The 17,439-nt window shown below is 46.5% G+C and overlaps 1 protein-coding gene and 1 long non-coding RNA gene across 7 annotated transcripts in view; both read right to left on the bottom strand.

Annotated features, from left to right (window-relative positions):
- Positions 1-1,367: 1,367 nt before the first annotated feature.
- Positions 1,368-11,260, bottom strand: LOC309327791 (uncharacterized protein). 5 transcript variants are annotated; one of them, XR_014150649.1, is made up of 3 exons: positions 10,486-11,260; positions 3,198-7,426; positions 1,368-3,154 (listed from the first exon to the last, which is right to left on the bottom strand). XR_014150649.1 is itself a non-coding variant. In XM_081837290.1 (2 exons), the coding sequence occupies exon 2, from the start codon at positions 7,382-7,384 to the stop codon at positions 6,260-6,262; it is 1,125 nt and encodes a 374-aa protein (XP_081693416.1). In that variant the 5' UTR covers positions 7,385-7,426; positions 10,486-11,260; the 3' UTR covers positions 1,368-6,259. The 5 variants fall into 5 exon arrangements, 3 of the variants coding, with proteins under 3 accessions (XP_081693416.1, XP_081693417.1, XP_081693418.1); XR_014150650.1 differs by having other exon boundaries at positions 1,368-3,156; positions 3,201-7,426; XM_081837290.1 differs by having other exon boundaries at positions 1,368-7,426.
- A 300-nt stretch (positions 11,261-11,560) lies between these two features.
- Positions 11,561-17,439, bottom strand: part of LOC309327806 — a 37,042-nt gene continuing 31,163 nt past the window's right edge. Inside the window, exons 6-8 of one of the 2 annotated variants that reach the window (XR_014150653.1) lie at positions 13,868-13,933; positions 12,025-12,853; positions 11,561-11,666 (exon numbers count right to left, since the gene is read on the bottom strand). This is a non-coding gene — a long non-coding RNA (uncharacterized lncRNA). Of the gene's footprint in view, positions 11,667-11,883; positions 12,854-13,867; positions 13,934-17,439 lie in introns of those variants that run through there. The other variant, XR_014150654.1, reaches the window with a different exon arrangement.

The following is a 17,439-nucleotide window of genomic DNA, read 5'->3' as shown; positions in this document are numbered from 1 at the left end:
CGCTGAGAAGCCGCGTATTTGCCATATATCTGCCTGCCAGGCAACCGGCACAGGAATTGGGGTGAGCGATAGGAAGGATGGGGTTGCAGTTTTAATGTTTATTTCTTTGAGTTTTTTAATTGTATGTTGCCTGTGAATTGGTTTTATTCACAGTTCTGGACACAATCCTGGAATTTTTTGATTTAGCTACAAATATTTTAAGTAAATGAATATTGTGGGGCATGACTGGCTCTAAAGTAAATGTCTGCATACTTTCTAAATAGAAACTTGTCAGGCGGTAAGCCCCATTGGATTCAATATGACTGACTTCTGAGAACACGTGGTTAGGATGGTGTTGCAAATTACTAAGAGCACTTCATGGAAAACAACAGCAAAAGGACCTGTGGCACCTTAAGAGCTTTTGCCACAACAGCTGACGCAAAATAACATTTCAACAGGCACACAATGAACCAGTGTGATACATCCTGCTTAATACAGGTATATAAAAAATGTAATCTTCAGTTACCGGTACTTCTTTAAAAAAAATAAAATCTAATGCCCTCAATGACCAACCAGCATTCAAGCAAGTGAATTGGAGAGTCAAATTCTTCACCCAACAGATTTTTCATTCTGCAACATCAACTCCACTTCAGTTTGATGAGTACTGCCAAGTGTGGGCTGCTAATGTGCACAGAGGAGAACCAAGGAGGAGCAGACTATTTCCCCATCCTCAGAAAAGCAGACTTAATCACACAGAACAGTAAATTTCAGTCTACTTTACTCTCCTCACCTTAAGAGGTGCCACTGTGTGCTAGAATGGAAGAAGGGCTCACAATGCTAAACGTTTTGAAGTTTTGGCCCATAAAGTTGCTAAATAGATTTCCATTGGAGACTCCACAAAGGTTTGGTAAATTCCAGAAACTTACAATTCACATTTATGTATGATACAGATATAGCCCACCTTCAACCTCGGTAATCACTGTCACTATATCCTCAGAACTGGTCCCTGAATTGTGACCATTATCTCAGGTTAGGAGAGATGCCCAATTTTCTGCTCTGAAATACTGGCACTACTGATAGCACTTTGAGCATGTGGAAACTGTAAGGAGGTACTTTTTAAAAAATGCATTGATGCTTGTGAGGGGAAGCGTCCCTTCTCTGAAAGATAACTATCTAAAAAGTAGCAGGGAGATAAAACACGGAAGAAAAATTCTAGTTATATAGCCTACTCTTATGTAATTTTGGCCCAGTGAAATTCCAACTGCTTGTAAAGCATCTGCAGGCATGGCATCTAGCAAGGAGCCCTGACCCCGCTATTTTTATATTAAATATGTGTATTACCAACACTCAGTCTTCCATATCCAGAAACTCAGGAAACCTGAGGGGAATTTTATTTAGTCTGTTTATTTAAGGGTTGTTTTTTTATCCCACCGTTCAGTCCCCAAACTGGGCCCTCAAGGCAGATTACATAATTTATTAAATAAAAATACAGTTATAAATACAATAAATGTATAATAAAGGGACAGACCAGAACCTTTAGGTTTTAAATAGCTCTAATTTGAATGGTTCTCTTTGGATTTTGTTGTGCGTGTGGTTGGAGGAGGGGGGGGGGAAGAGAGTACTAAAGGTACAGATAACCTCACCTCCAGCTCTTAAGACTCTTGTCTCTCTCTTTAAGGCGTGGTTGACACACATGCCTATTTATCATCTGAGGACTGGAGCATCAACTCTGCATGTGTGAATCAGTGAGCCAAACAACCACAGGCAGAACTTCCATATCACTTCACACAGTGCCATTAAATAACAGATAATGGGCTGGGGTGTTTGTGAGCAAACCTCCTCCCAAGCAGCCTGCCATTTTGAGTGACAATGTTGTGTGGATAAAGGTCCTCGTGGTGTCAGTTCCATCCTCACAGGGAACACCACAGGGCCATTTGTCTATCTTTAAATGTGGCATTAGCGTCCCAAAACAAAAACCCCCAAATAATCCAAACCAGCAGCCACCATGTGGTGTGGACTGGACCAGTGGTTTAACAGATGTCTCTGGCTATCTCCCATAGGGGAGGGAAAACCCAGCTAGCATAAATAATACTGGCATGGAGTATTACACTGAGAGAATCCCAAATCCTAGCTTCCATAATTTTGTTTCTCTTTTTTAAGAGCTTCATATCCCCGTGGCTAAAAAGGAAAACAGTGATGCGACAGTGTGTTTCCATTTAATCCTTCTGCAGCCTTCACGACAGCCAAGGCCTTGAGGCCCTTCTTAACAAAGATTCTGCTTGTAACAACCCAACTGTGTGCTCAAGGTGGTCTCCATGGCAACAAAGATAACTTGGAGGCCTGGGCATACAAGACAGCCCTGGAGGTAGTTCAAGGCAAAAGCTTGGCTCCATTCCTCCAGCTCACATGCCGTTTGCGGAGAGAGAGAGGGAGAGCCTTTGATGGGAAGAGGGGCAATCTTGTTGGATGGGCTGCAAGGCCTCCACGAGACAGGGCGCCATATTTTACAATGCTAGTCAGGTTTCAGACCTGGAACACACTGTCTTCATCTCTGGTGGCACTAGGGGGAGGAAATTAGCTGGGGGAAAGGGCTTTAAGTGGGTAAGCTCTCTCATATGTTCCAGGGGGCAAAATGGAAAACAAAGTTTGCTTGCTTATCCACCAGCTGCAATTTTGAGTGGCTTGCCAGGGCCAGCAACATCAGTGGAAGGGAGGACGAGATGATTATTATTTTCAGAGCGGGTGTTTACACATTCTTCCCCTGCCTCTTGCAGTGTTGTCTATAGAGAATAGAAATGACCTTGATAACAGTACAGCTAGCATGAGCAAGATTTTAGATATTGGCTTCCCTTTTTAAAGCTTAAAAAGGCGTGACTAATAGAGTAGGGATGGGAGACTGTGTGTGTGTGTGCGCGTGTGCCACATTGCTAGTTTTAATTTGCCATTCTGCTGAAAATAGGCACTCTCACACATACATGCACCCTCTTGTCCACTCATTTCATAGAATTATAGAATTGTAGAGTTGGAAGGGACCACAAGGACCATCTAGTCCAACCCCCTGCAATGCGAGAATATTTTGCCCAACATGTAGCTCAAACCCATGACCCTGAGATTATTTACTGACTGAGTTATCCCAGCTTCTGTCCTCCCTCTCTCTCTCTCTCTCTCTCTCTCTCTCTCTCTCTCTCACACACACACACACACACACACACAGACACAACACACTTGTAATGAAGCCTTCTCTGCTCCCTGTTAGGCTTTTGATACAGGAAATTAGGCTTCAAGAGAAATTCTGGAGATGCAAGCAGTGGTATCTACAAAAATGAATTTTTGAGTGCTCTCATAGCTCCTTATCTCATGCAGACTGTTCAACCCATGTCACCTCTTATCATCTGCAATTTAGAAAGGTGGGGGTCCATATCATTTTCAGTAGCATGGAGTGATACAACCAACCCTGCTTTCTCCAACTGCCACAAGGATGTTCATAAAGTTCTCATTTAGCATCAGCTTGCACAGGCACCTTGTCAGACACACCACTTGAAACTGAATCAGTAAGGGAATTATGTCATTAACAGTGAGCAGTGGCTCACCTTGCAGACTGGACCTCCACTCGTTTTCTCTCTGAGCTGCTGTAAACCACTGGTAGGAGTGTTTTGCAGTGCCATGAAGAAAACCACTTGATAGTGGCAGATCCATATGGGGAGCCACTGTGCATTCATAAGTTGTGACTGAGCAGCCAACAATTTCTCAAGCTGCTTCTACACTGCTTGTTACTTGTGTATAAAGAACTTGGTTTAGGAAAGGAATTGCAAGGAAGCAGCCATAAATGAAATGGGAGACTCAATCTGCAGTTATGATTGTGAGGAAGGAAGAAAGGGAATGTTAGCTATTTTCATATTGACGTAACACAGAGTACAAGGATGTGACCTTGTAAGCAGGTCATTGAATGCTTGTGCAATCACGCACCTGGGCAAATCTCAGTTCAGATCAAGTGCAACAGCATAAAGACAGGAGAAAACATCCAACCCTCATGTACATCACATGCCAAATATATGTAAAATAATTATAAAACTCCGGGTCACGGTAATATTACAGCGTGGTCTCAGTTTTGCAGACATTGCCCCTTTTTGGATTCTAACCATTACTTGTATCAAAAGCCTACACTTTTTAAACAGAAATCATGGAGAATCACCATGCTGATTTCTCTCCCATCTGCAGCATGCTCTCTCATACTCTTCCTCCCATGTGTTCTGCCCTGTAAGAGATGCCTTGTGTTTGATTAGGGAAGTCGCCTTCAAAATGTAAGACAGACATTGCCAAAGCTCAAATTCCCCTTTTGCTTCCCTCCAAATATATCCTGATTGGGACACTGTCCAACCCAAGGCAATTTGCTGCCAGAGGTGAAGGACAAGATGGCGCCTCCTCTCATTCCACTAAGTGGACTGGCAACTAACGGGGCGGCAGCCTCTACCATGCTTGAGGTCAGTAGGCTAGTTTAGAAGGTGCAGAGCAGGTTGTATGCCACACAGAGATGTGACCTCCAACACTTCGATGCCACTCTATCTCCCCATAATCTGCTGCTCCACTCTGCCTAATGGTAGGGCTAGCTCTGTTTGGAACCATTTAAAACAGCCAGTGGTGACTGCCGCACACTGGAACTGGTACAGCAGAAAGCAGAGAGCCCAAAAGTAGATGGAGCCAGAGCCAATGAGAGACAGAGCCAAACAATTCTAGTTTAGTCCCTATTCCTTTCCTCTGGTGAGTTCTACAAGGGCGAACACAGAGACTAAGGAGGAGGAAGCTGCTACAGCCACCCCAGGCTGCTTGTATGTAAGAAGGCAGGCGGCTGGCAGCTGGCAGGAAGCAGACTAAGGTTGGTGGGGCGTTGCCCTATTTGCCCTAATGGGGGCCTCCACTGAAAGCAGCCATGTTCTTTCCCAAAGAGAACATTGTGAGTTTATGTAAACTTGCTGCCTCCGACTTCTTTTAATTTGCTAGGGGGGAAATTTTAGATGAGAAGCCCAAAAGTATATGGGTTGAACAGTCTACAAGTACAGTAGTGGGAAATGTAAGTTCTGTGAGGGGGCTTGAGATTCCTCACAGAATTTTCAACACTTTTCACAAAACATTGATGTCTCAAGACTTTATGTAGAGAAAGCACGAGTTAACCTTTGTGGTGCAGTGGTAGCACCGGCACATCTGCCCTGCTCATTCTTTGTCAAGATCTTGCTTCATGTGGCACTCTGGACCAGATGATGGCCTAACATCTCAGCCCTAAACACATTTATTTAAAAGTAATTCTGGCTGATTTGAATGCAATTTACTTGTAAGTGTATGTGCTTAGGACTGAGGTATTAAGCGCACATCATCTCTGGATGTTGAGAGGGAAACGGGAGAAAGCTGCAGTGTGTAGAAGGGAGGGATTGGGGCCTGTTGTCCTTCCCTTTGTCCTTCCTTTCAGTCCTTCACTTCCAGACATGTATTCAAATTGGATCTCTGCCTACACATTAGGATTTTGCCTCACACCTATTGAGAAGTGCACACACATATACACAAAGACATAGAACTCCACATGTACCCAGATTTTTCAATTCCCTCAAACTCTAGACTCAAGCACGCACATTATGGGCTGAGGGAGAGATCTCCAAACCTTAGATCACACTTTTTGGAAAGATGGGGGCGGGGGAAGAACGGGGAAGGAGGAAAAAGGAGACAACTGCTCTTTTGCATATGTTAATTCATTGAAAAGTTTGCAAACTTGAAAATGCCCCACCGCATGGAGGAGCCAAGAAAGCAACTCAGAATGGGGCAAATAATCTTACAGAGGACCAACGTGTATCGGCATTTTGTTTGGTACAACCGGGAGAGGAGCACACATCACCCAGTGCCCATTCCTCTGGGAAACCACAAGAAACAGCAAATTCCCCAGTTTCATTTGCTATACTCTGCTACAGAGTTTAACACATAACACTGTTTCTCCAATCCCTCAACAGCTCCGGATGTCATGATATAATTGTTGGAAGGAGGGGACAGTCATGTTTCCCTGTCCACCAGTAGCATTCTCCAGTCTTTGGTGATGCCCACCCATTGATACTTCAAAGGCCATAATATTCTAGAGCAGCTCTAGGAAACGGTCCTATCCTCAGTCTCATGCCCTCACTTGAGGGGGCGGGAAAAGTCTCAATGCAGTTACAGAGGTTTAAGTCCTTTTAGACAGTTGCAGGGCAGAGTACATGTCCCAGTCCCTGGTGCCCCCCGCCCTCCCCTAGTTTTTGCATATTTATGAGGGCTGGATCCCAGGCTTGTCTTTGTCCTTGCTGTGTTCTGTCTCTGGTATCTGTGACATAGCTACCGGAGTGCTTCCTGCCCCGCCTTCTGCAGCTTCTCCCCAGTGGCTCCCATCCCCGACCCAGTCCTCCACTGATTCGTTGGTCCAGCCACTCCCAAGTTCCTCTGGCCCCCAGTCACCGCTTCCCGCCACCACTTCCGATTCCCAGTCTCCTGCCGTTGTCCAGCTGCCGCCTCCCTCCTCGACGGAGCGCTGGTAGTAGGTCTCACGGGCATGCTTGCGCTTGGCGTGTCGGCGGAGGGTGTTGCGCTCCGTGAAGCGCAACCGGCAGATCTGGCACTGGTACGGCTTCTCCCCGGTATGGACTCGCTGGTGGCGCAGGAGCTCCCCGGATTCCCGGAAGCCCTTGCGGCAGACCGGGCAACTGAAGGGCCGTTCGCCGGTGTGGATGTGCTTGTGCCTCTGAAGGTGCGAGGAGCGCTTGAAAGCCTTGCCGCACTCGCGGCACACGTACGGCTTGCTCTCCGAATGGGTGATGCTGTGGCGCTCCAGGTCCGACTGGTACAGGAACGTCCGTAGGCAAATGGGGCAGAAGTACAGCTGCCGGGGCGGCGGGGCTGATGCCAATAGCTCGGGCTCAGAGGATTGCATCTGCCCAGCCTGCTCGACCTCTTGGCGGGACACAGTGTGGGGCACCCCTTCAGCATCAATCAACACCATGGACCCTTCGTCTGCAGCGTCTCCCTCTCCTGGCGGATCAAGATGCTTGGAGGCCGGAGGGGAGGCCTGTGCATTGGACCGCCCCCCTCTGTGCCTGGTCAGCGCCGAATGCAGTTTGGGCCCCCACAGGGCAATGCTGTAGATCTCGGGATGAGAAGGCCTGTCCTCTAGGGCCGTGTGGTTCTGGGGGCTGTCATTGCTGAGTGGGGTCTGCATATAGTGAGCCCAAGGAACTGGGGGGCAGGTTTCTATCACCTGGTTTTCAAGCCCGACGCTGCCATGGTTTTCCGCTCGTGGCCAACTACTCCCGCCTGGCACCAGCACCCGAGCCTTTGCCTGCAGCTCCGCTGGATGCCCATCACCCCTGTCGACATGCCACCTGTGAGATGGCTCCATTGGGCACCAGGAACAAGAGCGCGTTCAGCTACAGGGACATCGCTGCGGAGACGGGAGAACAGTGAGAACCACAGAGAAGCCCACCAGGAAGACCCCGCCACCCCAGCAATGCATTTGGTCTTCTGCAAAAGTATAAGCGCCACTACCATCTTTGCATTTCAGACCCCGAGAATACATCCAAGTACTCATTCCAAAAGACATGGAGTGATAGCCAACTGAGCCACACTCAGCGTAGGCCCACTGATTTCTGTGGGTCTACTCGGAGTGTGACTTATTTGGCTAGTACCCTAGGCGCCTTAAATTACAGTGGCAAAAAGCACTGGGGCACCTTAGAGATCAAGAGTGCAACATTTACGGAAGTGATTCCTTTTGAACTCAGCAGGGTTAACCCTCAAGTTACATAAACTATGAATGAGAGTCCAATTCCCCAGCCTCCTCACCAGTTACTGCCTCCTCCAAATTGGGCTGAAATCTAAAACATTTAAAATAAACCCTAACTGTATATGTGCACTCTGTGCACACTTACCTGAATCTGTATGTGCAGTTCTTTTAAAATATACACTGAATTGTGGGTGTGACTACGCACTAGAGCATGGATATAATGGTGCACAGTGTCTGCACATGTGCACAGTCTAAATTGGTCTTAAGAGAGTCTTGCAGATAACATCTTCCCTTGTGGATGGGAATGCAAACATGCATATGTCTACAAGGTATCTGTGAGCAAAAACATATACACAAAGACATGCATTTTACGTCTGTGAATAACTGTGTGTACAGTTATTCACTGTACATTCATGACATTTGCATGCGAGCGCACGCTAACTTCATATATGAACATGCACTGCATCAGCAAGAGGGTCTGCGCTACTCATACTTAAGATCTGTTAACACCAATAATCTAATTTTAACCATCCTGCCATACCCAGAACAGATCAAGCGTGTAGTTTTCCTCCAGCTTTCAATACGCACTCATGAGTGAAGTGGGAATTCTAAACTGAATTAGCCATTCCAAGGATGCAGATTGGGTAGCTATTCCAGATAACTGAGAAGAAACCAAGTTTGATCGTGCATAGGAGGTGGGGGCTTTGATTCTGAGGCAAGGATAGAAAGGAGGAGACTGCAATTCTATGTGTGACCCTTGCCTTATATCCCTTATTGCAATGTGCACCACACTTTTGCAAGTAGAGCAGATTTGTTTACAGACATTCAGGAGGAACGCTTAGGACATCTGAATATGTACCCTAAACATAGTTCACACAAACTATGTACCGTATTTTTTGCACCATAACACTCACTTTTTTCCTCCTAGAAAGTAAGGGGAAATGTCTGTGCGTGTTATGGAGCGAATGCCTGCAGGTGGCGGGGAGGGGTGTCTGCTGCAGTCGTGAGCAGAGGATCCATGGTTCCCCTTCCTTCCCTCCTCCGTGGTTACAAAGCATGGATCCACATGGATCCTCAGGATTTTTGCATTGGGCTACTCCAAACTCACTGTCAGATCACATGTCTGTGGCCACAGCATGAACCACAAAAATCATATATCCACTATTTCGTTTAGAATATTTTTTTTCTTGTTTTCCTCCTCTAAAAACTACGTGCGTGTTATGGTCTAGTGCGTGTTATAGAGCGAAAAATACGGGTAATTCCCAGGGCTCCTTGGGGGTTGCCATCTATCCCCAAGATACAGCAGATGTCAGCTGCAGAAACTCACTTGCTTATCTGCTGGGAATTACCTCTTGCCATTACTTAGATGTAGATCTGTATTACCAGGAGACAAACCTAGCAGGTATCTCTTGGCACGGCTATAATGCAGGACTCAGAGTTGAGTCTGTTCTGCTCTGGAACCCATTTCCAAACAGCCCTAGAAAACAGTCTAAGCAGAATATTAATACATTTTTAACTGGTATCTGCTGATAAAGAGCAGTCTCCCAGCTTCTCTGCAAATACTTTCTCCAGATGCTGCTCGTCCAGTTCTACAGAAATATGTTGAAATACAAAATAGAACCGACTAGAACGGCAATTACATTTTGCACAGATCTGAAGCTTGGCAATGTTTCAGTGGATTGCGTTTGAATTCTGACCATTTTCTAACCCTACTTTCAAAATTTAACTTTGAGAAATACTTTTAAAAAACAACCCTGGTTGATTCATTTTAAAGCTATCATGCTATGCATCAAGTTGCCAAATCCAGCTCCTTTGCACTTTTCTAAACAAACAAATGCTAAAGTCCAACAGCATCCACTACTGGAAATGTTAAGGGGGAAAAGAAAAGATGAATAGGGAGAGTATAAATTCACCATGTTGCTGTCAGTTTGAATTAGGAAAAGAGATTCCCCCATCAGCAACATCCAATTCATTTCATTTCCACATTCCACCAATCCTACAGATTGTTAACACTGGATAAAAGGGAGTCATGCACAATCTTTCAGCTAAATTCCTGTGACCAAGTCCCTGTCACAGCCATAACATAAGAACCAGCTTCGTTGCTTAATCTGAACTGAGACTTTGGCAGCCTTGGGCCAATGAATCTTCCAGAATCTAGCGACAGATTCTAGAACGATCCTGAGTGCCCCCCTCTTTTGTGTTTTGTTTTTGGGCTGATTTTGCTCGACTATAGGGAAGAGGGCACCTCTGGGCATGTGCTGAGTGCCCTTCCCTCACTCCCATCACGAGCCAGCCCGAAGGCATTTGGGATTATTTAAATAATAATAATAATAAATAAACAGAAGGGGTTTCTAGGGGAGCTGGATTCCCCTTGGATAGGGAACGGTAAGAGGGGAAGGAATGCATTAGAAGAACCATTTGCGTTAAAATCATCTTCATCACAACAATCCCCGGCTCGACCCCGATCCTTTAAACGCAAACAAGTCTCGCTTAAAGGGAGCAGACCCGTTGCAATGCAAACCATCTCTCGTCCACCTCGCAGATCGAGGGTCCTGCTCCCTCCCTTCCTCCTGGCGCCCCCAGCCTGCAGAGAAGCGCCCGGAGCTGCAAAGCTTTCCCCGCCCGCCCCATTTGTGATCTAGGCTGGGCAGGAAGGGGGAGCGGGGGGCGAGGGAGAGAGCTACCCACCCAAACCAGGAGGCAAAGGCAGCGGCTATTACCTGTTTTGCATTGTGATCTGCGGCAACTGAAGGTTTCAATGGGCCGGCGGTGGGTGGGGAGATGAGCGTCCGGTGGGAAACCTCTCGCCGCCCGGCCGCTGCAGAACAAAAGAGCCGGGCTGGTCGGAGCCGGGCATCCGGGAGGCGCACGGACCCAGCAGATGGACCCGGCGGAGAAGGCGAGCGCGCCAGTCGGAAGCGCCTCCTGGGTCCCAGCGCCGACCTGCCAGTGCCTAGATCCCCCCGGGGAAGGTTGGAAAGACTCGGGAGAGCCCAAACCAGGGTTGCCTGCTCAGTGCAGGGGGGGTGTTGAGTCGTCGTCGGCATCCTGTTCCTTTAAGAGTTGCAGAGAACGGAGATTCCCCCCCCCCCTCGACGTGGCTTTTCCCACCACAGCGCTGCAGTGCTGGGAGAAACAGCGTCTGACAGAATGCTCCCTTCTATGCAACTCTTTTAAAGGGACAGGGGATGCGTGTGTGCCAATTCCAGTTCGACGCCTCTTTGGGAGGAGGATTCACGCATCCGAGGAGCTGTGGTCTTCTTCCATGACAGATAGCGCCACACTAAATCAGCTGGTCTTTTGGGTGCCAAAGGACTCTTTGTCGTGGAAATCCAAGACTTTCTGTTTCTCCTCGTCGCTTGGCCGCCTGCGCTGATGATGTTAAGGGCAGAACGCCCCCCCCCCCCTTTCCATGCTGGGAAAAGCTTCGCTTGGAACACCGTGTAGAGTTCTGGTCTCCACAACTCAGACAAGATGTAGAGCTTGAAAAGTCCCCCCCCAAACACACACAAAATGGAGTGCTTTGAGCTTCTTAGTTTAGGAGGAAAGGGCATCTGGTGCGGGGAGCATGGTAGAAATATATAAATATATGTATCTTGCGAACCTGGACAGTGATAAGTTTATCTCCCGATCTCATAACAGTAGGTCCATGTGAAGCTGGATGTTGGAAGATTCGGGGCAAACAAAAGGCTAGCTCAGTCAGCAGAGCCTGAGGCTCTTAATCTCAGGGTTGTGGGTTCCAGCCCCCATTGAGGAAAAGACTCATGCATCACAGGGGGTTACACAAGATGCAACTCTAGGATTCTATGATACTTCTTGAACAAAGCATACCATAGTTAAACTTTGGCATTCACTCCCACAGGAGAACACCAAACTGGATGGCTTTAATGTTGAATGGTCACTTTAAAATGTGAAGGTTCATTACTGTTTCACAAGTTGTGTATGTCTTTAAGGGCCAGGGCAAATAACGAGACCCAGTCTTACAGCTGTGAAACATAGCAGGTGCTGCTGAGTTGTGTTAATCAAGCTGTGTGTAAGCAATTGGGTGTAATATATAAGGAGCAGCACCTAGCTCTCCCATTACCCTGGGGGATGGGTTGGTGGTTGGGTCTGGTTTGTTGTTGATGTATTTAGTGTATAAGGAGTTTTTGTTTTTGTTATTAAAACCTTGTTTAAGTTATTTTTGAGTCCCTTTTTAATGCATGGTCTCCCCAGCGCTACTAAACTGCAAAAAGCCAATATTTAAAAGTGAGTCGGACAAATCCATGGAGGAGCATGCTATTCGTGGCTAATGTTCTACAATCAGGCTCTGCTTCCCTGCTTCCCACAGGCATCTGGTTGGCCACTGTGATTACAGGATGCTGGGTTGCCATATACTCTCTTTTTCCAGGACAGGTCCTCTTTTTCATTATGAGAGTCGCCTTAGAGATCCATAGTTAAAAGTAAAGGTAAAGGGTAAAGGGACCCCTGACCATTAGGTCCAGTCATGACTGAGGGTTGCGGTGCTCATCTCGCTTTATTGGCCGAGGGAGCCAGCATACAGCTTCTGGGTCATGTGGCCAGCATGACTAAGCTGCTTCTGTTGAACCAGAGCAGTGCATGGTAACACCGTTTACCTTCCTGCCGGAGCGGTACCTATTTATCTACTTGCACTTTGACGTGCTTTTGAACTGCTAGGTGGGCAGGAGCAGGGACCAAGCAACGGGAGCTCACCCCTTCATGGGGATTCGAACCGCCGACCTTCTGATCGGCAAGTCCTAGGCTCTGTGGTTTAACCCACAGCGCCACCCACGTCCCTCAAATAGTTAAAAGTAGATGTCAGCAAATATGTCCTCTTTTTTTCTCTTCAAAGTGTGGCAACCCAAAGACCCTTTGGCTCAATCCATAAGCAGGGCTCTTCTTTATGGTCTCTCGAAATATCAGTTGCCAGGGAGCAGAAATGGGGAGAGGGCTTTTGTGCTTATGTTCTATAGGCATCTGGTTGGCCGCTGTGAGGAGGCTGTATTAAATGGCCATTTGGTCTGATCCAGCAGGGCTTCTTCTTCATTCTGTCTGTTGGGCAGTTGTTACAGGAACAAAAACATGCTTCTGTTAAAAAAGAAAGAAAAAAGTGGCACCTTAGCCTGCTGTTTGCTACAGAAAACATTTGCTGGGAGGAATTAAAATAGCTATTCAAATTATTCAGTACTGAAATATCAACACTTCCCAGTGGGGCAGCAGAATATGTTGCTGCAAAACAGCAATGAGTCTTGTGGTACCTAGAAGACCAACACATTTATTGTGGCATAAGCTTTAATGGACTAGGACCCACTTCACCTACGTATGACATGTAAGCCTCACTTAAGCCTCTCTCTCTCTCTCTCTCTCTCTCTCTCTCTCTCTCTCTCTCTCACACACACACACACACACACACACACACATATACATAACAGTCTTTCAGCAATTAGGATGAGAACGACTGCAGCAAAGTTGCTTCAGCTCCCATCCTGAACAGCCAGGCTAGAGAAAGCTACTGTGGTTGTGATTCTGAAATCTGCAGAGAGGCTTAAGAAAACTGACTGGATCACAGCTGTCTGCATGTCTTCTCCCAGTGCTGGTCATTCAGCAGGGTGATCAAGGTGTTTTTTTAGCATGGAACCTAGTCTCGAACCCAGATTAAAATGGATCTAGATCAGGGCAGCAAACCCACAACCTGCCTAAATATTTTATTTCAGTTCCCTCCCCACATTTTTAAAAATATATATTGCTGTCTGCTTCCTTGCCTTGATACTGTGACACCAAACATTTTTTCTGGCGCTCCAAGAACCCCCATTTGTCTATTAATATAAAAAACTTAACAATGTTTCTTCCACCTTACTGCTTCACTGAGATGCCAAACATTTTCTGAGACCCCCTAATTTGTCCATTTTAAAAATGCTTTTAATTTATTTTTAGATGTCTACTTTAAAACTGACTACTCCTGCATTCCCCTTGATACAATTGTTATGTGAAAATGTTTTTGTGGTCCCCAAGTCCCCCTATGTGCCCTCTTAAAAAAATAAAATATTACGATCTAGATAATCAGCCCAATCGAAAAATGTCTGGAGTAGTACAGCTGCTTACCCCTTCAGCACTTTCTCTCCCCTTGAGGCTTGTGCTGTGATCCTCACCACTCTGTTGCCCTTTTTGCTGCCTGTTACAAAAGGGAAAGAGGAAAAATAGGGATGGGAATATAAAGTCACCTGCAAACACCTGCCACTTGCCTCCGCCTCCGCCTCCTCCTTCTCCTCTCTCTTCTCTTGTGGTAGCAGTAGCAGCAGAGTCATGGACTCATGCTGTGGGTGGGTGCTGTGGGTGTGTGTGTGTGTGCGCACCCCCCCATTCCAGACATTTTCTTCCAATAACAATACCATATTGGACAAGCAGTGTCTCCAGCCCTTTCCCCCAAAGATGCCTAGTGCAACATAGCTCATTAGTGCAAATGGGGCACAGCTCCACCAACCTGATTCTGTCTTCAAGCAGCGCCCACCTGCCTGCCTACCTGCAGATGCTCCAAGTGTCCTTATTTTCCAGGGGCATCCCTAATTTTGAGAAGCCGTCCCAGTTCCTGATTTGAGAGCCAGTGTGGTGTAGTGGTTAAGAGCGGTAGTCTCGTAATCTGGGGAACCGGGTTTGCGTCTCCGCTCCCCCACATGCAGCTGCTGGGTGACCTTGGGCTAGTCACACTTCAGCCCCACTCACCTCACAGAGTGTTTGTTGTGGGGGAGGAAGGGAAAGGAGAGTGTTAGCCGCTTTGAGACTCCTTAAGGGGAGTGAAAGGTGGGATATCAAATCCAAACTCCTCTTCTTCTTGATTCTGGAATGTCTTGCTTTTCTTCAGGCTGTCCCTGTTTTTACTGGAGAAATGTTGGAGGGTATGGTAGGATGTCCCTTTTTCCACTGGAGAAATGTTGGATGATATGGAGTTATCCGACTCCCAAGCCATCTGAAGGCAATCCAGTATAGGGAAGTTTTGTAATGTTTAATGTTTTCTTATGTTTTTATACAGTATATGTTGGAAGCTGCCCAGAGTGCTGGGGCAACCCATTAAGATGTGTGGTGTATAAATAGTCAAATTATCATGGTGGAATGGGACGTCCCTATTTTCATCAGAGAAATGTTGGAGGGTATGTACTTGCTTAAAATCCAGGCCAGGTTGCAGCAACTTCCCGATACCTTCCTCCACATCCTTAGTCTCAGTGTCCTTCCCTTCTTTCCCCCCAAGTTGCTTCATAGGCTGCAAACCTCTTGGGATCAGGGACAGGTCATTTTCTTCTCTATTATGTGTCGGCACACAGATAATAAAATTGGAAAGGGCCTCAAAGGTCTCTAGTCAACCCCCCTGCCAATGCAGGAAACCCAGCACTTCAGTACTGCTAACACTGCAGATTGACTTCACCCTCGGAGGCACACTCCATTGCCTGTTGAGACAGTCAGATGCCAACCAGTATTACAGTGCCTGCGCCAGAGTCAACCCATTATTTACCACACTCAGGTGGGAACATAAAGACATAGCTCAGTGGTAAGGCAACTGCTTTACAAGTACTTGTAGAAGGTCCCAAGTTCAATCCCTGGCTTCTCCAGCTAGAGATGCTGGATAGCTCAGTTGTTTAGAGCGTGGTGATGGTAACGCCAAGGCTGAAGGTTTGATCCCCATAAGGGACAGCTGCATATGCCTAATTTGCAGTGGGTTGGACTAGATGATCCACAGGGTCCCTTCCAACTCTATGATTCTAAGATCTAAGATGAAAGAAAGACCCTCTGTTTAAGAAGGAGGGCAAAGGGCCCTATCTTACACATCCTGGCTGGGGCCAGTAGCCCAGCTGGTTCGCCTCCAGTCTCATGTCTAGCCTATTTCCACCGATGAAGCAAGACTGCAGCACTATTGGTTTCTGTTCTTCGACTTGCAAGCTGAGAAATGAAACTTTCACTTCTGCAGAAAAAAAATGCATGTGGACTTAACCTTTGCAGCAGTTTCCTTTAACACTAGAAAGATGAGAAACTAAGTTCTGTGAGGGTCTTGGGCTTGTCCCATTTCATTTGCATAGCCCACATCCATAGTCCTCAAAAAACACCAATCTTGATGCTCCCCCCCCTATAAATTTGGGATTACCTGATATCATGGGTGTAGCCAGGCCTTTTGTTGGGGGGGGGCAGGTCTCTTGTTGCGGGCACAGAATCTCAGTTACCTATGTATTTTTATTTATTTTTATTTATTGGGGGGGGACAGCTGCCCTCCCGCCTATGCCCATGCCTGATATGATGATAATCTGATATTTTGGGGGAACATCAGGCTCCTAAACACTCCACTCGGGGTATGTGAACCAATTGTCATTTTCTGCTTTTCTTTTTTTCCATGCCTGCACAATCCTCAAAGCTTTCATTTCTGTTTTGGCTGTGCTTCTAAATATTTCTGATGTGCTCGGGAAGGGAGGAAGATCCCTCACTTTTTATCTCTCCTGATTTACTCAAAACCAGGGAACTGCGAATTCACAATTGCCAAACTGTGTGCTTTTGCACACTTATTGGTGGGGAGGCGTCATTAAAAACAAAACAAAACACCAAGTTGCAGGCACAGCAATCTGCACCTGTCTGTACTTAATAGCCATAACAGAACCAACAGATCAGAAGGCAGAGACTAAAGAAAAGATGAGAGTTGCTTCTCATATGATAGCCATCTTGAACTACCTTAAGGGCTGTCACGTGGAGCGAGCTTGTTTTCTCCTGCTCTGGAGGGCAGAACTCTAACCGATGGCTTCAAGTTACAAGAAAGGAGATTCCAACTAAACACCAGGAAGAGCCTTCTGATAGTAAGAGCTGTTCAACAGTGGAACAGTCTCCCTCGAGAGATTGTGGACTCTCCTTCTGTGGAGATTTTTAAGCAGAAGTTGGGTGGCCCTCTGTCGTGGATGCTTTAGCTGAGCTTCCTTCATTGCCAGGGGTTGGACTCATTGACCCTTGGGGTTTGTTAAGAGTGCTGGGAATTGTAGTTCGTAAGGGGTAACTGGATATGGAATAACTGATTGGTTCAAAATTGGGAAAGGAGTACAACAAGGCTGTATATTGTCTCCCTGCTTATTTAAATTATATGCAGAATTCATCATGCGAAAAGATGAACCCCAAGCCAGAATTAAGATTGCCGGAAGAAATACCAACAACCTCAGATATGCAGATGAGACAACCTTGATGGCAGAAAGTGAGGAGGAATTAAAGAACCTTTTAATCAGGGTGAAAGAGGAGAGCACAAAATAGGGTCTGAAGCTCAACATCAAAAAAACAAAGATCATGGCCACTGGTCCCACCACCTCCTGGTAAATAGAAGGGGAAGAAATGGAGGCAGTGAGAGATGTTACTTTCTTGGGCTCCATGATCACTGCAGATGGTGACAGCAGCCACGAAATTAAAAGATGCCTGCTTCTTGGGAGAAAAGCAATGACAAACCTAGACAGCATCTTAAAAGGCATCTTAAAGCTATGGTTTTCCCAGTAGTGATGTATGGAAGCGAGAGCTGGACCATAAAGAAAGCTGATCACCGAAGAATTGATGCTTTTGAATTATGGTGCTGGAGGAGACTCTTGAGAGTCCCATGGACTGCAAGAAGATCAAACGTATCCATTCTTAAGGAAATCAGCCCTGAGTGCTCACTGGAAGGACAG

The sequence above is a fragment of the Podarcis erhardii genome, assembly GCF_964252035.2.
Source record: "Podarcis erhardii genome assembly, chromosome: 13".
In the NCBI taxonomy this organism is placed as follows: domain Eukaryota; kingdom Metazoa; phylum Chordata; class Lepidosauria; order Squamata; family Lacertidae; genus Podarcis; species Podarcis erhardii.
The sequence above is the reverse complement of the archived record's forward strand: the minus strand, read 5'-3'. Positions and strand labels throughout refer to the sequence as shown.

What these genes read in the sequence shown, in the direction of transcription:
- LOC309327791 (XM_081837290.1), bottom strand. Translation starts at nt 7,384, where the DNA reads ATGGAGCCATCTCACAGGTGGCATGTCGACAGGGGTGATGGGCATCCA.